General features: G+C 37.2%; 1 protein-coding gene across 1 annotated transcript; it reads right to left on the bottom strand.

Moving 5' to 3' along the window:
- Window positions 1-15900: 15900 nt before the first annotated feature.
- LOC134798307 (uncharacterized) lies at window positions 15901-20664 on the bottom strand. The gene is made up of 4 exons (XM_063770710.1): window positions 20660-20664; window positions 19848-19986; window positions 17569-17696; window positions 15901-16141 (listed from the first exon to the last, which is right to left on the bottom strand). The coding sequence occupies exons 1-4, from the start codon at window positions 20662-20664 to the stop codon at window positions 15976-15978; spliced, it is 438 nt and encodes a 145-aa protein (XP_063626780.1). The 3' UTR covers window positions 15901-15975.
- Window positions 20665-23168: the final 2504 nt, after the last annotated feature.

Genomic DNA, 23168 nt, shown 5'->3' with positions numbered 1-23168 from the left:
GAAAATATATTAATTATTTTTATATCGATCATTACACACCCCTTAGGACCTGCCAGTACACCACCTGGAAGAATGACCAAATCGTCGTTGGGGGCACTTCTTGTTCGCTTAGCCTGGTAGACCCTTTAGTAGCTGATTGTAATAAATTATTCATTGCTTTCAATCGTGGCTGGCTAAATGATAAAAAATATAGTATATAATAGTACCTAAGATACTCTTTCAACATTATTTTGTTATGTTTTACAACAACGCTTCAATATTGTAAGATAGGTACACAATCCAATCTATAAAAATCTTTATACAGGTCAGTGAATCACAGTCATTTAAGTTTTTCTTCTTCCTCACTTTCTAATCAAAAAATTTACGAGGCACGATTAAGTTCAGAGGCAGGTAATCATAAAGTTTTGATTACGTCCATAAAATATCTCTGCTTGTCCACAATTTGAATGCAAGCGTGATATTAATTAGAACTGTGAAATGAAAAATTAAAATAGGAAAAGATGTTATAAGTAAAAACTTAGCTTGTGAATGTAATATGGGTCCTGGTAACCTGAAATAAATGATTTTATTATTATTATTTATTATTAGCCCTGGACCAGCCCTGAAGCGTACCTTCTTGAAAGTCAAGGCGTAACCTTGTGATGAAACGCAGGGCATGTCACTACCATACCTCTGAAGTAATTAAACTTAGCTAACACAGCACAAAGTATTTGCTCACCGTTAGAGTGCGTTTTTTCCCTCAAACTTAGGTACACGTATTTTTGGCAGTAGTTCAGGCAGAACAAATTACCTCCTATATTAAATATTTAGTCATTTTTGTATATTTTCAGCGTTTTTTTTATATAATTATTTAATATAAAATGGGCCTTTGTAAGTCTTGTCTAGGTACATAATAAACTAAAATAAATATCAGATACTAAAGAAGAAGTGACCAAGCCCTCTGGTGGCCGAGGTTGGAATCGAACCGGCATCTTCAGCTTACGCGGTCAGCCGAGGGCTTGCTTGGTCACTTACTTTAGTATATGGCATGTATGATTTATATACTCGTATAGCAGTGTGACTACTTACTCAAAACACAAATCAAGCATTTTAATGTAGCTGCCGGCAGGCTCTCTTTAAGTTTCTCTTACCGAAAAACAAGGAGAGAAAACAAAAGAGAAACAAATCTGTCTTGCCCGGCATAGGTACCTAATTGTTAATAAATCAAGCCCAGTGAAAACATATATTATACACGGATAAGAAGGAAACATTCGTGGTCTAGCGAGGTATTGGCGACCTAGCGGCATGTTGTGTTCCACGGCGCGATTCGGGAAATGAATTAGAACATTACATATCTTTACTATTTCATATCTAGTGGATCTCTAATTCATTTCCCGAATCGCGCCGCCAATCTGGTTGCAGGTTCAAGTTTCGACAGGTGGCTTTTTCGGAACTTGTGCACGAAATATCAGCATATTTGATATTCATCAGTGGCTTTTAGGTGAAGGAAATAACCCGAAGGACACCTAGGTATCTGCATACATCCGCAAGGAAATTCAAACGTGTAGGTATGTGAAGTGCCCAACTCGCTTTGGGTTTGCAGCGTGGGGACTATAAATAGGCCAATCTCTCTCGTGAATGAGAGGAGGCCTATTCCCAGCAGTGGGACGTATGTACCTAGAGGCTGAAATTACAAATTATTTATAGATAATAATCAGATTTCTTCGACATTCAGATTTTTTATGTAAGACTGTGTGGGATGTCCCTAATGCGATGAATTTAGAAAATTTCTAGCAACATAAATTAAAGCTATTAAGTACCTATTTGAACAATTCCACTTTACCAAATCCTATTATTTCCATAATTATGTACAAGTGTTTTTGTGGAAAAATAAATAATTTTATATTTAAATAATTAAACTAAAGCACCTCTGTTTTTCATACCCCAATTTTATTAACCGTAGCCAAATACGTTCTTTTGTTTTGTTCGTAAAAGGAAAGTAAGGTCAATGTGGCTAATTCCGTCATAGGGACTATTCCGTCAACTAGCGTTTTTCTCGAACAACGAATAAAATTGATAATTTCATCGACAAAGCAGCGATTGCTTTTGTTTCAGCAATCAAAAGCAAATGTTTTTTTTTTGGCGTCCGCGGCATAACGGAGCACGAATAATGTGAAGAAATTAGCTATTAGGCCAAATTATATTAGGTGTCTGATCCACAACAACCCAAGAATATTGTAATTGTTATTGATGGATTGTTCTTTCTAATCCAGTGGTTTTGTTAATCCATGGTAAAATGTATCTCCCAAGGCCCGCAAAATGTATCCACACCTCCTGTGATGGAGCAAACTCGAATAACACGCATTTAGGACCAGGGTCAATTTTCAAATAGGCATTTTTTGCTGCCCCACGACTATAACTCGAAGTCCATAGGACTAAAAGACTGGGCATGTATATATTTTTATCCAATGTATTGTAAACTTTAAATATAATGTACAACTGCACCTTAAGTATTATTTGTTTTTGACAAAATCGCCAAAAGTTCCAAAAACGGCGAAATTTTCAGTTTTTTGCGTGTCCCAGTGGCGGCACATACCCAATAAAAAAATCATAACTTTGGATGTAGGCAACGTATTATGAATAACTTTATATTTTTATAAAGAGCATTTTCTAGAGAATGGATTTAATAATTTCGATACTTTAATGCGTTATTTAATAAAACAAGGGAAGCCTTTTTATCGTTGTCCCGCGAGGCACTTGTTTTGTTATGACTTAAAGATACCCCCCCAAATTTTCTTTGTCTATTGAATAACGGTTAAATCAAATTTATGACGCAATAGTGCGGTTATTTAGGCGTCGATCAACATCGAATGTGGACGTGGAAGCAGTTTTATTTATATAAAAACAGGCAAGAATCTCTTTCGATATATTTTGGTACAACTACAACGACATTTGTATGGACGCTTAATATGTTGGTATACAGTCGAAATAAAAATGTGTAATTTACAATAATAGTTACAAATACAGTGTTAAAATATATCGTAAAATAAATAAGTGAATCGGTTATATTGTGTAGGAATTTTCGCAAAAAAATATTACTGGCAACATTTGTATAGCGACATTTGTGTGTATTTTGACCGTATAAATGTCGATTGTGGTATACAAATGTCGATATACTGCCATACAAATGTCGAAAAGGTGCCATACAAATGTTATCAGGGTCTTACAAATGCCACAAAAACGATAAATAGTGCCATAGAAATGATGATACATATTACAATGTCGAAAAAATGCCATGTACATGTCAAAAGCGCCTTACAAATGGCTAAATAGTGCCATACAAATGTCGTTATTTAAACGTCCATATCTAGCTAACTATAAAAAGTAGAGTGGTGCCTCGTACAGTATATTTTTTGTTGTTAAAAACCCTTTCTAAAACGATGATTATAAATCAGATTTTCCAAAAAAAAAATTGCCATACTAATGTCGAAAAACACCCTCTTTAAAAATTGACCCACCAAATGAAGGTATTAAAATGATTTCCAGCTTGCTGGGAATTAATTCCTCAAAACGATTTTTTGGATCTAATTTAACTTAGTAGAAAGTTTTTATTTTTATCTTTAAGTATTGTAAGAAGTAGGCGTGTGTTGTGTAAAGGTATCGAAATTTACTTTAGACCTTGTTAAACGTGTAATAATAATACTCAATCACGTACGGATATGATGGTCGTTTTTGTCTACGTGACAGCGTGATAAAACGGTGCCCGACTCTTTTTATCCCGCGGAGTTAAAAAGTGACAGTTATTTTATCACGTGGATAAATGTGGATAAAGCGATCCATAATACGCCAGGTTATTTACACAAATAATTATTTCCCGGTTGAATTACTAATGCTAGTAACGCTGAATTTGAGGTTTTATAAGCTTTTATTATTAATCCATATTACCCTTTAGCTGTAGTTTATTATAAAACTCCGTTTAAATAAATATTAACATGATTTGAATAACGGGTTAAGGTTCCGTCACACAGGCGCGTTTTCCGGGCGGGGCGTGAGCGCGGCGTGAGCGTTTTATATGTAAAAACCGGCCAAGTGCGAGTCGGACTCGCACACGAAGGGTTCCGTACCATTATCTATAAAAACGGTCACCCATCCAAGTACTGACCCCGCCCGACGTTGCTTAACTTCGGTCAAAAATCACGTTTGTTGTATGGGAGCCCCACTTAAATCTTTATTTTATTCTGTTTTTAGTATTTGTTGTTATAGCGGCAACAGAAATACATCATCTGTGAAAATTTCATCACACATCACTATCACAGATCACGAGATACAGCCTGGTGACAGACGGACGGACGGACGGACGGACAGCGGAGTCTTAGTAATAGGGTCCCGTTTTACCCTTTGGGTACGGAACCATAAAAACGGCGCGCCCCGCTCACGCGCCGCCCGCAAAAGGCGCCTGTGTGACGGAGCCTTAAAGCTACAGGCCTGTAATAAAGGGTTGTACCGCCGCAGGATAAAGCAAAGCGCTTTGCACACATTCTCTTCTTTACCGCTGCTTTACGGTTATTAAATTGTCGTAAGATTTCTGACATATGATTTAAGCCTGGAGCAGTATTCAGATTTTAAAATCTGGGTTAATTCATGTCTATGAACCATATGGCACTATCACTCGTGCTTAGAAATTGGTGTACGCAAAAGGCACTGCGATCAAAAATTTCAAAAGTAAAGATAAGCTAATTTCAACTGTATATTGAATGAACTACGTATAAGTAAAACAGCGCCATCTACAGAGACAGATATTAAAGTAGACACCACTCTCGCCCCCAAAAAATTGTGTTGTATGTGACACATGCGCGTATAATTATCATGCAATTACTGCAATACTTTAAAGGGCGAGAGATCAATCAATTTTGTCTTCTTCACTCATAATGAAAAAACCTAATGATTTAAATGTATTAAATTGTATTGTACTAACTACAAAATTGGTACCCATATTCTCTTTAAAATATAATGAATATACTTAACTATGTTTATATTTATATCCTTGAATTGATTACAATAAATTTTCCTATACCTATGTGAGCCGGTGTCAAACAAGCTTAAGTTGTTATGTTGCCGTTTGTTACTAAGCCTCTATTCAGAATAATAAATTGCAGGTACTTTCGCAATTCCATTCTCAGTCTCGAAGTAGGAATGGCAAAAATAAAAATAACAATGATCACTTTTGGGGATTTGCCCGTTACGCCTATGTCGCGGGATTGTCGGAGCAGTTAAACTTCGCTATACAAGGCTGGCTTGGTAAATGAAATATAGATAGGGACATGTTTGCGACACAGAAATGTATACTTGATATCATCGCTACTCATGTTATGAACTTGAAGGGTAACAGTTTACGGGGCTAGGGGCACGCTGGTATGCCGTGATGTGGCCCAAGTTTTTTCAATCAGTTTCAATGGTTCGCTTTATATTCTGATGGTTATTGAGTGTGGCGAGCTCTGCCTTGATAGAAGGATCGACTTCTAAGATTGCTAAGTTTTGCTTTAACTTTTGTCGTTGTCATAAATATGCAGGTTTTAGGAAAATATGTGTTATTCATAAGCATGGTGAAGAAAAAATTCTCTTTGGGAGTGTCATAATGCCGATTATTTTAGATATATTATGGCGGTGTCGTTAGTAGGAGGCCTAAAGAATTGGCCGCGTCGCGTCGAAACGAAACATATGAGACTTTATTCACCTTCAGGCTCCATCATCAGATCAGCTCGATGGTATCAAATTATTGTATTGTCATTGTATTTTATTTATGTATTACATATTTAAAGTTTCAAATCATTCAACTCTATTTTGAAGAAAACTTAATTTCCTTATTCTTTTCTTCCATTGAGCCATCTGGATTATTTATTTCGTATACCAATATAATGTATGGTATGAATATAATCTAGGAAATAGTCCGGTTGCATATTTTACAAGGCATTAAGGCAAGGCATCAGGCATTACTCAGGGTTTAATTTGTTATTTAAATGCTTTATTATTATTATTATTTGTATCTCCTTAGATATCACGGGCCTATACATCCCGGTCTTTTGATAGGCTTGCGTGGGGATATAGATCCAACACGTAGAGGCCCTTTGGAGAGCTTTAATGTCATGTAGAACGCCTGCTGGAACCCGTTCACAGGCGCAACAATAGACACCCATGAACCGGTCTCAGCAGGCATTGGGACTATTGTAGAAAAAGTGAACAGTATATCGGTTTATGGATTGATGTTTGGGTGGACAATGAGATTGGGCTATTGTAAAAGAGGTCCGGACACCTGCCATAACAATGTTAACACCGTCATCGAGGCAGGCGGTGACTCGCCGCTAACTAGATGGGCCCCTGAAACTGCCGTCGTAAAGACGACCAGCACCTCTAGCACAACTGGCCGCGATAGGCGCGAGAAGAGACAGATCGGCGCGACTTGGCGGCTTGTCGCGTGTTGGCAGCACAACTCACGCGCGAGACCCGCGACAATCTCGCGATCAGGTGTCACTGTCAGAAAATGACAACGATCGCGACTTTGAACTAAAATCCGTAGCACAACTGCCTATTTTGAGACAAAATATTCTCTCGGCTTTATGTCAATCCGCGAGTTGAAGTCTACGCGACTCGCTCTCGCGGGTGGTTTGCTTGTACTTTTTTAACTGAACTCATGATAATTATAACTTAAAAACAAGTTTCATATTATATTATGTAATAATATAATTTGTATAATTACTTATTGCCCTAAGGGATACGTAAGTATGGAATAATCACTAAATGCGCTTTACGCACTCTTATATCGATTATGCACGGTGATACCTACAAGTACCACAACACACCCATCATGTTTACAACTTTAATTTCAAACAGCTAGCTTGTAGGTACTCAATTAAGTAAATAGGTACATATGTAGGATTTTTTAAATTTCAATTCAGGTTCGTAAGTTTGTAAAAGTAATCCTAAGACTTCCTTACACAAAACTTTCATCAACCTAACAACGGAGCCCGCTTGCTTGTACATAAACGAAGCCGATGAGGTGGGTAGGTACAAATGTTCAAAACAAACTATCCAACTTATTAAGTAAGACATAGTCTTAGTAGTAGTATTTAGGATCACGGTTAGATGTCTAATTTCAACAATCTCTTACTATTTAGGTACCGTTTGGAACCTTCCTCGACTTCAACAAAACATACCTACATGTGGCCTGTGCCCGCTGCATCGTACTGTAACAGAATGATGTAATACGTGGCTGTAACAGGATCATGTCCGGCTCAAAATCATGCTTTGTATGAAATATTATCAGTCATCACCCACTAAACCATTCCGTCCCCTGCCAACACCATACCGTGACGTGACTGGACCGACCCGACCAACAATATTTTGAAGGAGTCGTTACGCTCATGTCATAGTCTGTGTAGCATAGGTACGGTTATCATATGGTCTACCATATTGAAACTCCTCTAGATCATACCCGCGTTCTAGATGTTTCACTTCATGTTTGACAGGGCCTGATACGATCATGCTATGATACGTTGCTGTCAGCATTAGGTATGAAGTGGGCCTTGGGGAGCTAATCATGGCTTCTAGGAGTTGTAGGTACCTACCTACTTTATGTTTGTTTAATTTCAGGTAAAAGATACAGGAGTGAAAAAAAAAGCAATATTTAAATTAATAGTATATTGCTTTGCCTTATATATTCTTGCAATATTCGACTTCTTATTATTAAACCTAATATATTATTAACATCTAGAACCACAATAGAGAAATTGTAAGAATCTTCTTTATTACCCTTGAAAAGTATTTTCTCTCTTCCTTTTTATTCGACATGCGGCGTAGGACAATTAAATATCACTCTGGAAAGAAAATTGGTTTGTAAACAAAAAAATAAAATATGGTCGTGACTTCATCGAGGACTATGAAATAAGCTTTTCATATCAATTTGTCAAATCATAAACAGTTACACAGTACACACACATGCCATCCATTATTGGCACAATATTTGCTTATGAAAGCAGAAAAATATAAATGATCGTATTAGATTCATAATTGTTACATATTTGCTGTAACTTATTTTTAAAATGTGTTTTTCAATTAAAAGACACATCAAGATTGTTTACCTTATTTCTAATGCTAAAAAAAATGAACTATAGATAGGTACGCCATAACCATTATGGTTATTATAATAGTTCACTTCCTCGGTGGTGTTCTTAAAGCTAAAGCGCTTCTCACATCTTAGTGACTTTAGAAACGGACAGCTCCGCGTTTGAAACCTACAAGCTTGCCTAGTGTGTTTCTTTTCCTGACTCTCCACTTCGGGTCCCGTTGGCACATTCCTGTTAACAATATTTTCCTTTGGGTGCTAGGATATCAATCGTGTCTAGGATAATGCTGGACTTATTCTGAAAAAAAAAAAAACACAATTTACAACAGGAATATGAGAACCAAACCAATAATAGCAATTCCATTAATTATAGTTATTTACAAAAATATTTTATTTAAAAGGTTTATTAAACAGAAATTAATAAACTATATATTATATATTTTAAGGAATATTATCAAAATTTAGTATATAAGGCTCTATTACTTACATTTTTTCATATTTTTTCTCGTAATTAAATGTTGACAAAATTTGAAAGTTCCTTGACTTTGACAGGAAAAACTTAACTATCGACAATAAACTAGATTTTTTACCACCAAAGAACGAATGAAATAGCGCAACCCTGTTTCCGATTCAGTGTTGTCACATGTAAATAGCATTTATGTTTAGACTTTGATTCCATCGGGGAACACTGATGAGTCGCGCCGCGACTTTGAGTTCTCTACGCGGCTGTTGCAGTCGCGGGTACAAGTTGTGCTACGGAAATCGACAGATTTGACAGCCGCGGGAATGTCGACTCGAGTCGCGGTCTAAGTCGCGGATGCAAGATGTGCTAGAGGTGCTGGAGCAACATCGGTGTAAGCGGCTCAGGGGTGTCGAGAGGTGTGCGCCGCTTTCTACCCAGTGGCTGTTACCAGCCACTGTGCCAACTCGCGTCTTATGCATCTTTCACTTCCACCCCTGGAGCATATAGCTCTAGCGACTCCTCTCTGACCGGCCAATGAAGGCAAGCCAGAGCTGAGAGGCGAGCCAGAGTGCGGGTCCCCTTGGGGTCCACTCCGACCGACGAAGACACGCCGGAGACGGAGACCCTGACCGACTCTCGGGAGCACTCGGGTCCGTGGGGTCGTTACTCCCCAACAGCTCGCCACAAGCTGCCCTGCTTATTATTATTATTATTATTCAGAGCCCACTGTGTCCCACTGCTGGGCAAAGGCCTCCCCCCTCTTCCTCCACTCGTCTCTATTTAGTGCAATATCTGGCCAGCCTCTCAAGAAGGAGTCCAAGTTATCTCGCCATCGCCACAAGGCCTGCCGGCTCCCCGGTTAGACTAGTGGGGCTCCCACTCTGTGGTTAACTTGGCCCACAAGTCGTCCGGCATTCAATGCTTTATTCACATTTATTTCTCAAACGGTCTCCTAGCCTAGTCGGTAGTAACCCTGCCTACTTACGAAGCAGTAGGTCCCGGATTCGAATCCTGGTAAAGGTATTTGTTTGTGTATATAACACAAATATTTGTTCTCGCACTTAGCCGGTTTTTGTATCTTGGTTTTCTTGGATACTAACGGCGCGATTCGGGAAATGAATTAGAGATTCACTAGATAGAGAATAGTAAAGATATGTGACGTTCCACGGCAAAAGGTACCATTGCCCCGGCTGAATAATAGAGCGGTGTTAATAATAGAGTAAGCGCCAGCCGCTATAAGGTACCTTTTGCCGTGGAACGTCACATATCTTTACTAATTCATATCTAGTGAATCTCTAATTCATTTCCCGAATCGCGCCGTAAGAAGTAAGAACGGTAGTGTTTAATATTCAAACTTCTGAAAAAGATAAAGCGATGACTTGTTAACGTTACGAGACTTCCGTCGGGTATTTAGATTCAGTTTTATGTACTTATTTCAAGTTGAGAACAAAACTTTGAATACATGTTATAATTTTATTGGACTAGAATTTACATACAAAGATTAATAACGACACAAAATCTTACATTAAGTGACAACAGTCTAACGGCCCGATTCTAACTTTAAGATACGTCAATTAATACATCTAGAAACGATATGGATTAGATATGTCAGTGTCAAACAAGTGTCAAAAGTGACGTTTTTGTTTGAAGAAACGTCAATTTTGACACTAGTTTGACACTGACATATCCAATCCATATCGTTTCAATATCTAGTATTTGACGTATCTCATTGTTCGAATACGGCTGTATGGTACAAAAAGATAACATTTTTCCTTAATTAGTAATTAGATATAACTACGAGCAGGTACTTAGTTATACATACAAAGTATATTTATGACAGAAGTTTTGGCATAGGTATTAATTCGAGTTTAGATTGCATTACAATTTAATTCCATGATACTCTTGTGACTAATGTGTTTAATCACCAAAATAATTCAGTATCAATCAATACACCAAAAACTCTCATTGCGAGTAGGTAGGTAGGTACATAAAAATAAAGGCAACGTGAAATGTAGGTGAGATGAATCCTACTCATTATTCAAACATAAAGCGACTTTTTAGATATACAGGGTGTCCCATAAGTGACACGTCACAGTGACACTGGAGGTAGACCAGGCCAAGAGGATCCAAACCAACTTAACATGACCCCAGTAAAAGTGGCACGGTTTTCGATTTATTGCCAAATTAAGGTTTTTCATGAATTTTTACCGTTTTTAACATTGTTAGTGCCTGTGTGCACTCGGAAAGGTCTCGAAGTTATTTTTTTTATGTATACGGCATCATGAATAGTTAATTAAAATAACAGAATAGGTATTTTATCGATAAACAATGTAAAATGCAAAAAGTACTGGTTTAATCTTGAATTAAATTCACAGCGAAATATTAATTTCGCCTTTGACCACCTGTCGTGAAAAAAAAATTACTAGAAAAGTAATGAGAAAATAACGTCAAGCTATTGAGCATGTTATGTAGATTCAAAAATGGTATGACACATGTACCTTCCTTCAATAAAATAGGAATTATTATCATCTTTCGAAAGCCTCATAAAAAATAAGTTAAAACTAGGAAATCTGAAATCCGTTGCTACGTAGTAAAAATAACGATTTATGTTAAGATATCTAATTCTGGATACAGAAATAAAAAAATGCCTATTCAGTATTTGACAAATGCCTAAAGGAAAGAGATGGAAAATGGTTATTTCCCGTTTTAAGGATATCATTAATTTGATAAAGGTTCAAAGAAAATAAAATACTGCAGGTTGAAGTTTAATCAATTTATTAAAATAATATTATTTTACAATAGTTTTACCCCGGCTCGTATGCACGCTTGGCACCGTCTTGTAAAACTTCAAGTTAATTTTCTTAAATAAATTTCGGATGTTTCGTGCTACCTCGAACATGCCGCCGTAGTTCCTCTTGGGACGTTATTGGCTTGGAGTAAAATTTATCTTTTAAGTATCCCCAATAAAAAAATCTAATGGGTTTAGGTCCGGGAAACGTTAGGCCATGCCACTGGTCGGCCGATCCATCTTCTTGGAGCTGGAACCACAGCAAGATGTCTGCCCAGAACACTACGCTCGCGATGTCCGCGACCACCTCACACAGAAATTCCCAGATGGATCAGACGATTGGGACCAGTGGCATGGCCCCCGCGTTCCTAGGACCTAAACCCATTAGTTTTTTTTCATTGGGGATGCTTAAAATGCTTAAAAGATAAAGTTTACTCCAAGCCAATAAGGTTCAAGAGGAACTACGGCGGCGTATGTTCGAGGCAGCACGAAACATATTATCCGAAATTAATTTAAGGAAATTAACTTGAAGTTTTACAAGACGGTGCCAAGCGTGCATACGAGCCGGGGTAAAATAATTCAAGCACCTATTGTAAAATAAAATTATTTTAATAAATTGATTAAACTTCAACCTGCAATATTTTATTTTCTTTGATCCTTTATCAACTCAATGATATCCTTAAAAAGGGAGATAACCATTTTTCATCTCTTTCTTTTAGGCATTCGGCAAATACTGAATAGGCGTTTTTTTATTTCTGTATCCAGAATTAGATATCTTAACACAAATCGTTATTTTTACTAAGTAGCAACGGATTGCAGATTTACTAGTTTTAATTTATTTTTTATGAGGCTTTCGAAAGATGATAATAATTCCTATTTTATTGCAGGAAGGTACATGTGTCATACCATTTTTGAATCTGCGTAACATGCTCAATAGCTTGACGTTATTATAGCTCATTACTTTTCTAGTAATTTTTTTCACGACAGGTGGTCAAAGTCGAAATTAATATTTCGCTGTGAATTTAATTCAAGATTAAACCAGTACTTTTTCATTTGACATTGTTTATCGATAAAATACCTATTCTGTTATTTTAGTTAACTATTCATGATGCCGTACACATAAAAAAAATTAACTTCTAGACCTTTCCGAGTGCACACAGGCACTAACAATTTTAAAAACGGTCAAAATTCATGAAAAACCTTAATTTGGCAATAACTCGAAAACCGTGCCACTTTTACGGGGTCATGTTAAGTTGGTTTGGATCCTCTTGGCCTGGTCTTCTTCCAGTGTCACTGTGACGTGTCACTTATGGGACACCCTGTATTTAAAACCTAATAAAAGTTAATTGGGGTTTAAACGCGGTTAATTCAAAAATCTAAACTCAGTATTGATAAACTTTGGCAATATTAGATGCAAGATAAGAGGCCATATTAGTGCCATCTCCCGCTGCCGTCCCGTTCTATTGCAAGCAGGCGGTATATATTTATACTAGTATAATGGAATAAAACTAAAGCCGGATTCACATGTCTGTTGTGTTGTGTTGTGACGTATCAGAACGGAAATCAGTTTCATACATTTAATATGAACAACACATCACGACACGCCAGACAAATATGTAGCCGGCTTTAGCCAACTGCTTTTTGGTGCGTTCAAATGGAATCAAATTTAATGTACTTACATTTACTCTTAATACAAGGCATTTATGTACCTACATAATATATCCTAATTACAGTATTCGTAATGACTCCCATGTTTTAGCATTAATAAACGAAGTAATAGAAAAACGCGGTCACATTTAAACTACGATTTCCTTCTAAGTTAAGTAATATTTCAAGTTTTATTACAAAAAAGAACCTGTCGAAATAGGTAACCCCAATTCATCTTATTTTGTTACAGTAAGTATATTATGGCAAACAAGTATGCGTATTTACCTATTACAAATATTACATTCCATATACTTACTTACATTAATTACAACCTGTACCTACAATAGCCTATGGTATCAATGTACTAATGTTATGTACAAAAGTTAAGTAAATTTTGTCTGTTTCTAACAAACAGAAATGTCAAAATGACGGACAAACATTTATCCAAGCTTTTGTTTGTTTTGACAGACGTTTTTGAATAGCGCCATTTATCTACATGAACCACTATTTTTAAAGCTGTCAATTTTAAGAAATACTTAGGTATTAGAGTCGGACCACGAAAAGTCTGCAGCGAATTTGATAGCCCACGCAGTGGAAGTGTTATTTTAAACGTCACACTTCTATGAAATTATGACGTCAAAATAACACTTCCACTGCGTGGGCTATCAAATCCGCTGCAGGCTTTCTTGGTACGACTCTATCTTCGGTTAATATTGTCTTATTTTTTTTTAAATATTGTTATTTAATTTTGTTAATATTGTCGGTTTATTTTCATTACAATTTAAAGATACTGTTACAAGTTGTTGCGTATAAATAATTGAACAATGACACTGCGCATGAGTTTCAGTTTTAGCCGGCTGCACGTTAATTTCGTGAATTGACGTTTTGACAGCATTGTGTATAGAAAACTGCTGGAACGAACGGACTTTCTACCTTCGGTATGAAATTAAATGCTGTCCTTGTTATACTGAAATAAAAGCTATGTGTATCATACAAATGTTCAATAACAGGAAAATGTTTTTAGTTTTAATAGATTTTCACATATAATATCGCATTTCATTATTTTCATTCTACTTATATTTTATTGTTTCATGCTTTCTCATTTTATATATCAGGATTAAAATCAAAGGATTTTCAATTTCAATGACCCGTGGCGTGTAGAGAGAGATATGTGACTGACAGGTAGTAAATTACTATTTACGTGGAAATTTATGGATACTTGTTGACTATCTTGCACGGTAAATTTTGATTCTGTGTCGTAATTAAATTCCGTAAAATCAATACAAAATTCAACGCGTGTTTCGACACTACGAGGCATCGTAAATCAGATGTTGACGGTATGGTGATAGTGATATAAGAGTCTCAGTCTTTTAAGTGCTATTAGAAAGACTGGAATTATTTTTAACGCCTCACTACTAGACTTTTAAGTCTTAAGTCATAAGAATAAAAGTCTAAGAGAAGATTTTAAGGCATGGAGTTGTATATGACAGCTATTACTTGCACATGCTTGCACTAAGTAGGTAGCAGTAAAATCATAATGAAAAGTTATGCTCAGTAATTTTGCGTCAAATGTACAAGTTTTTTGCATTTTAGAACAAGAAATGAGGTGCTCGAGAAAATTATACAATACTACTTGAGCCATATTAGCCCTATAAGTTGCGGCCGACCTTTTAGTACTTATATACTTTTATTAATTTATTATTTTTATATAAAATTTAAGTCATGCAACAAGGCCCATATTACAAATACCTTGCAGGACATACATATGTATTTTATAAACTTAATAATAAAACCTAAACACTATGTATGCGACGACTATATAATATTATTCGTTATTTTAAATAACTCAAACCTGACGGAATAATGTTGAGCCGAGTTGTCTAAAATGGAGTCGAGTCTTATTTATAGACCTTTGAGTCCCTTTCATCATTAGTTTAGCTGGTTTAATTGTGCACGGCACCTTGCATTTCGTGACTGTGCGCTGAAACTTGGCACAGTTGATTCTTAGCTGGTCTTGAGCTAATTCAGACCGTGAGCCATCGAGAGCCACCGCTTATTTTATTTTTTTTCCTTTTTTTCCTCATTCTTAATTTATCCGAAAATGATATATCACATGCCCTAATAGGTATAATTTTAGAGAAATATTGCTCCAAGTGAAGCGCGACAGCGTCGAACTTCCCTCCTCCCCCCACTAAATGGGCGGGGCGGCTCTCGATGGCTCCCGGTCTGAATCTGCTCAAGACCAGCTAAGAATCAACTGTGCCAAGTTTCAGCGCATAGTCACAAAGTGCAGGGTTCCCATACAACGGCGTGCACTATCAAACCAGCTAAATAAGTTTGGCGTTCGGAACGGACTTCCGTTCAGTAGGTACATTAACATTATATGCGGAATAAATAACAGAAGAATATTATTGTATTAATTAATATTAAATTCCGGGAAGTAACGCCTGATTTAATAAATATTTTAGTGCACCGGCAATCGACTTCGTACAAGCGAATTACAAATATCGACAGAATACTCCAGTAAATAAGACCGCTCATACTGGCTGAATGGAAATAATTCATAATACCTATAGGTAGCTAAATTGTCTAGTGTATTGGATACCGTATTGATTTTATTATTAATTACGTAATTGCTTGCTTGTAGGTACGCAAGAAAATACAACAAAATGTCGTCACGTGTTTACGTGCGTTACACATATTACAAACGTTATTTCAGTATGATTTTAATGAAAATGTTTTTCTTATTACCGGTACTTGATCATCAATCTAATAGCTACTTATTACCATTTGTTTTAGCAGCTTAGAACATACTCGTAAGTACATCAACCCCACCGTAAACATTCTTTATATGGGGAAATGTGGGTAAAATTTTGTTTGGTTTAACTTTTTCATCAAATCAAATCAAGACCATATTCTTAAAATTGAGCTCATAGAGGAGGTAAGGCTTAGCAAAATATTTACGTCAATATACTTTGCTTAAGTTTTAAGCAGGTATTGTATTATCTCGAAGAGGAACCCCGCGTCGAAAGGGCACATGTAGTATTTCTTCTTGCAATATTCTGCGTCGCTGTTTAACTTGCCCGACTCGTAAGCTTTCGCGAACACTTCGTGAGAAAGCTTATCCTCTGCGTAAGGATCTAATCTGAAAATTGAATGAAATAAGATGAAAGGCTGAAACTTGTCGATGTAAACGACGTACCTAATTAGATTTTACAAATTAATAATTTATCTATCAAGTAGGATAAGAGTGCAAGTGAATGAAGCATTAAGGAAATTTTGAACGTTATGAAATATTTTATGTAATAAAATTTAGCTTTTTCTTAATGTAAGTTCTTAGCATTTTGACAGCTCAAACCAGCATTTAAGTGTACATAAATTACATTAATACAGTTTTTGAATAATATCTCGTTTTTTTTACATTACTTATATGAATTTATAAGTAGAAAAATGGGATATCCGGCTCGATTCGGGAAATGAATTAGAGATTAACTAGATACGATATAGTAAAGATATGTGACGTTCCACGGAAAAAGGTACCTTATGGCGGCTGGCGTCGCGATTCGGGAAATGAAATAGAGATTCACTAGATATGAAATAGTAAAGATATGTGACGTTTCACGGCAAAAGGTACCTTTATGGCAGCTTGCGCTTAAGTCGCATAGCGCCGCAATAATATTGGAGCGGCGTTAATAATAGCGTAAGCGCCAACCGCCATAAGGTACCTTTACTCGTAGGACGTCACATATCTTTAGTATATCGTATCTAGTTAATCTCTAATTCATTTCCCGAATCGCGCCGATCACCAATGAATTAACAACATTTTACAGCAGGTAAATGAACAGGTTGGCGCAATAATTAGATGTAAGTAATTCCGCGCGCCCAGGTCGCAGTACAGGTAACGAGCGCTCTGGATCGTACCGTACAGGAGGATTCTTCACAGACATGCTATCTCGAACACAGTTACATGAACTCACGTCAGCATGACCACGAATCCTTTCCTCGGCTCGGTGTCAGCCAGCAGCGGGCCCAGGTCGCAGTACAGGTAACGAGCGCACTGGATCGTACCGTACAGCAGGATTCTTCTAATACAGACCTGTTATCTCGAGCATAGTTACATGAACTCACGTCAGCATGACCACGAATCCTTTCCTCGGCTCGGTGTCAGCCAGCAGCGGGCCCAGGTCGCAGTACAGGTAACGAGCGCACTGTATCGTACCGTACAGCAGGATTCTTCTACAGACATGTTACCTCGAGCGTAGTTACATGAACTTACGTCAGCATGACCACGAATCCTTTCCTCAGCTCGGTGTCAGCCAGCAGCGGGCCCAGGTCGCAGTATAGGTAACGAGCGTACTGTATCGTACCGTACAGCAGGATTCTTCTACAGACATGTTATCTCGAGCGTAGTTACATGAACTCACGCCAGCATGACCACGAATCCTTTCCTCGGCTCGGTGTCAGCCAGCAGCGTGCCCAGGTCGCAGTACAGGTAACGAGCGCACTGCATCGTACCGTACAGCAGGATTCTTCTACAGACATGTTATCTCGAGCATAGTTACATGAACTCACGTCAGCATGACCACGAATCCTTTCCTCGGCTCGGTGTCGGCTGGCCGCGCGCCCAGATCGCAGTACAAGTAACGGGCGCACTGGATTGGGTCGTGAAGCAGAATCCTTCTCCAGCGAACGTGTGGCTTCTGGAATTTTTTAAATGAACATATATTATAATGCTATATTATAGTGCAGTGAGAAGCATATGATACACAGTTCGATTTTTTCTGTGCCAAAGTTATCTCCATCATATCGGTTTATTATAGGTAATGTAATGCAAGAGCGAAGTTGTATATGAATCCTGGTAGTGTACATTTTAAAGCTTTCGCATAAGCTTTCACGAACATAGCCGTTTATTTTCTGCTTTCGGGTATCACTTGATACAAACTTAAATATTCACTTAACGTAATATTGGATAACGGAATTTAATCCTGACAGCATTACTCGTGTCCGTAATATAAGCTAAATCTAAAATGTCCTGTCCTGACTGACTAAAGGAGACCGGGTCGACCGGGCCGTGTCCGGGCCGGAGCTTCCGACGCTTACTTTTCTATGACAAATGACAGGTGATCACGCGATGCTTTCCATAGAAAATGGAGCGCCAGAAGCTCCGGCCCGGTCTAACGTGAGTCATCCTTAACTTAACAACGCAGAGACGAAACTACAAAAGATAGAAAGTTTAATTTTGCATATCAGCTGATCACCCAACTAACATTAGACGCTAAATATAAGGGTTAAAAGAGATCTACATAAGCGTTTGTTTACTCCAGAGGTTCTATTGATGTTCTAAAAATAGGAGTTACAGCTGGCTATAACTCCCTAACAACCCCGGATTGGGCACAATTTTTATCACCTTGAGTTGTAAAACGGCGCTACAATAGAGTTATAGGAACAAATAAGAGGTAGAAGAGCGCTTAAGTAGTGCTGTAATAGCGTTGATTAACTACTTAGGATTTAAAAGGGTGCCAAATAGGCGACTACTAACTATTTGAGTAATAGTATAGGGCCATATAGATGATACTTTCAGCTTTAGATGGTACATTAGCATTTAAAGTCAATGTTTGTAACACTCAAGAAGGTAATTGCACATTTTTTCCTTAGCCCTATCTGATTTGATTGCAGATGTTTCCATTTTGTATATATATTATTCGTAAGCTTGCCCTGTGACAGCTTGAAGTGAAATGTAATGGCGGATAATTAAAAGCAAATAATTATTTTAGTTCACTAATGCCGGTGTTATCTGTGGATTTCTGATGGCGAAATTAATTACACTGTCAATAACTATATGTATTACTAACAAAATTTTAAAGGGCCTCTGATCCTTTGCATATTTATCTGAATATAATATTTTTTTATTTGTGGTCCACCGTATTTAATTTTCGAAAAATTACTCAATATACGTGAAGTTTGATTTTAAATATAACAATACTAACATTAGGTCAATATTGAGTAAAAGTATCGATTTTTATTGAGTATTTACGTTTCAATTAATAATTTTTGTTTTGCTTATTGATTCATCGGTCATCTTAACATGGCGCTATAGGCTTAGGTTGTAAGTAAGACTTTAATTACAGTATAAGATGTACTAAGGTATTGAATAACGCTCGTCTGCGACTAGTTACATGATCTATAATGGTGACTCATAACTTCTCTTTTCGACTGTAAGTGATACAAGAGAGTTAAGTAGCGATTGCGATACACGGAGCTATAAAAGACTTTTTATCGCCTGTTTAGAACCTTAAGTGAAAATTGCAGCTGCTTATTACTCATATAGATGTTAAGGTGGTAGAATTCACTTTGAGCTATAACACTAGCGGCTTAAGATGCATTATAGCGGCCAAAACGGCTACTGTGGATCTTAAAGCTATACATGGACCTCTTAAAGACCTTGATGTCACCAGAGCCTGTAAGCTTAGAATATGTAGCTATTCTACAGCCGTTCTATGTCTTTAGGTGATAAAATAAGTGCTAAGTGCTTAATTGTTTGTTGGACATTTTTAATGTGACCAAGTAGGTCAATCTAATTAGACCCAGAAAGCGTTTTGAGGAATTAATTCCCATCAGCGAGCTGGAAATCGTTTGAATAACTTCATTTGGTCTTAAATGCGCGTAAACCCAGTTTGCGTAATCCCAGAAGGTTTGCATAAATGTTTGCTCTTTTTCAGTCTTTTGGAACCCTAATGTTTGTCGTAAAAACCTGAAGGTGATAATTATATTTTTGGCCGTTACTGTACAAAATAGCTTGTATGGAAGCATTTTTTTTACACATTCGTAAGAGTTATCTGATTGCATGTTACCGTATAGTTTTGGGCGTTGACATCCCTTTTGAAGAGGAACCTGAACAGCATCCGCGGCGCGGACAACGCCTGGTAGTCCTGGACCAGCAGGTGAATGCAGTACAGCACTCCCAGCAGCAGGCCCAACAGTACGATCAGCCTATGAGGAAATATAGTTTTACAATAGTTTATATGAATAAAGAATATGTTCGGACAAGAGCTAACACGATGAGGGATCTGATGATCGTTAAGAGATTTTACGGCCTCAAGCAAAAAAGTTAAGGAGCCCACTGATTACCAGTTCGCCGGAAGATATCAGCCTGTCAGTTAAACGCAAAATTTGACAGTTCCGAACAACTGACAGGCTGATATCGTCCGGCGAACTGGTAATCTGTGGGCCTCTTTACATTGTTGAGTGGTGTAATCCCAGACCGAAAGTGGCGTAGCTACTAAATCTTTACCATATACATATATTATAAACTTAGTCCATGCGAAACCAACTGTACGTAGAAAAATGTCGGCAGAATCCTAGCCAAATTAACACAACCTCAGATCACTTGCTAAAGATTCCCTAGAAATTCGGTCTAAAAGTTTGTAGGGACATGGCGGTGACGCGGATTAGAGTCAGCATTTTTGTTATACAGTTCGAAGGAGCATTTAATCCAGAGTCGCTTAGCACAAGGCATACAGTGCGCATATAGGTACTTAACTAATACGATACCATGGCGCCGCCTGGTTCTGGTCCTATCGTTGTGTAAATCTAGTTCGTAACCTTCTGAGATATATATTTGGAATCAGAATAAATCGGTGTTATAAAGTAAACATTTGTTTACCTCATCTCCTCAATAAGGTCACCCATACCTAAAAGTTTTATCTCCCTAGTGCCTAGGATTACCATTATCATGTACATATATCATTGGGCAGCATTCCTCCAAGCATATGGCTTTGTAAAAAATACTCCAGATGTAGGACAGATAACATCATGTGGATAGTATAATAGTCTGATTCCGAAATATAATATAATAGTCTGATTACAAAAAAAGTACAAATAGATATTACCATATTTATAACCGACTTCCAAATCCCAAAGGAGGAGGTTATAATTCGGTTGTACATATGTTTTTTTTAATTTTTTTTGTGTTTGTTACTCCATATCTCCGTCATTACTGAACCGATTTTGAAAATTCATTTTTTGATTGTATGTATATGCATACAGATTGGTCCCGTTTTTGTCAAACCCCGTTCTGATGATGAGATCCATGAGGAATCGAAGGAACTCCTCAAATCTTAAAGGCATACATATAGTGATTTTTGTGTTTTTATCAATAAATCAAGGCATATACATTCAAACACGTGACATTTGATGAAGTGGAACTGCTGATGATGATCAGAACGGAACTCTTCAACGACGCATAGTTCACGTTTGGCGATTTGTCCTCTTCGTTATGTTTGTTAAGCAGGTTTAGTTTTTAAGTCACATTTCTGTCAAGCTCGAGTTCTGATGATGGGATCCATAAGGAATCGAAGGAATTCCTCAAATCTTAATGGCATACATATAGTGATTGTTGTGTTTTTATCCACAAATCAAGCACATTAAAAAAAGTGACATTTGAGGAAGTGGAACTGCTGATGATGATCAGAACAGAACTCTTCAACGACGCATAGTACACCTATGGTAATTTCGAATTTCGATTTTGACTTGGACTGGGACCCGGACTCGTACCCGGATCCGGTTCGGACACGGACCTGGACTCAGACCCGGACTCGCACCCGGACTCGGACTCAGACCCGGACCTTGACCCGGAAAACCACTATGATACCTAAACTAAATAAACCTATCATAAAATGTAGGTATAAAGTATGATGATGTCAAACCCATCCCGCTCAAACCCCCGTACACCGCACCGCATGCGCCGTTAAGGTTAGGTTTGAACTGCAATCCTCACAGAACCGAACAAAAGTGGGTTAGGTTAGGTTAGAACTGCGAGCCTTACAGAAACGAAATGCTACTAGAAAAGTGGATTTGATTAGGTTCGAAATGCGATCCTCACAGAACCGAACTGCTATCAGAGAAGTGGGTTAGGTTAGGCTAGAACTACGACCCTTACAGAAACGAAATGGTACTAGAAAAGCGGGTGGTTTTACCTCCTTTTCTACATAGTGCACCATCTACCATAATCTTTCACCGGGCCCTATAGAAGTCGGTTTTTTTTTATTATACTAATGTTTTTTCTCTAGGATCTTTATGACAATATTTTTTCTAGGTCCTTTAATAAGCATCTAAACAAAATGCTACTACTAAATACTATTATTATTTGTTTCTAGCAAATTAAAATAATGCATCACACGCGTCGTACATTTGTAGATATATTAGTGTTACATGTATACATTTTCTTTGATTTTGCTTTTTACTGATTCTATGCAATAATGTCGTTATGCTCGTACCCAGATAAAAAAAAATACATGAAATTGAAACAAAAAATGGGGTTAATTTTTTTCCTAGTTACCTACTTCCGGGTAGAATGTTTAAGTATCCTATTAGAAATTCTTTTTTAAAAATCTGGCTATTATTAATTGGTACTGGGATAACGTATAACCTCGTCAAGTTTTAATGAATTTCTTTTGACTCGAGATCTTTAAAGGTTTCTTTTGATGAATTGAAAAAACCAATAGATTGCTTTTAAAGATCTATTTCTTAATATAATAAACTGACTGACTGAATTAAAGCAATACCCAGCCCTAACCGCTTTACCCAGAAAGCTGAATTTTTCACAATAGGCTGTTGACGGGTAAATAAGTAAAGCAACCACTTTTAGAAATTCAACTTCTAAGGGGGGTAAATTTGGGGTGGAAATTTTGTATGGAGATCGTGTAATATTTTAAGTAAGAAATTCAAGTTTTCGTACAAGAACGCGCTTTATCAAAAGATAATATGAAAGTACTTTCACTGTATTTCGAATTTCGGCCCACTGGTTCTTTAAATAGGAAGTATTTAAATATTCCTCATACATATTTCTCATCAAACGTTATTAAAATTCAACCCTCAAAGGGGTTAAAGAGGGTGAAAGTTTGTATATGGAACAAATCTTATTTTAAGTTAGGAAGTTAAAAGTTCGTATACTTAAAGACATTTTATTAAAATAGGTAGGTACAAGAAAAATAATTTCAAGGTTTTTTTTGTTAATTCTCCTTGTAAAGGGGTTGAAAAGGGGTTGAAAGTTTGGATCAATTACGATTAGAATATAGGAAAAATGGTTTCAAAATCGGTTTTTATCTGATACCGATATGGTTTTCGAGTGAGGGACTTGAAACTTCTCCGAAAGATTAATACAGTAAAATAAA

Source organism: Cydia splendana, chromosome 1 (assembly GCF_910591565.1).
Source record: "Cydia splendana chromosome 1, ilCydSple1.2, whole genome shotgun sequence".
Lineage (NCBI taxonomy): Eukaryota > Metazoa > Arthropoda > Insecta > Lepidoptera > Tortricidae > Cydia > Cydia splendana.
The sequence above is the reverse complement of the archived record's forward strand: the minus strand, read 5'-3'. Positions and strand labels throughout refer to the sequence as shown.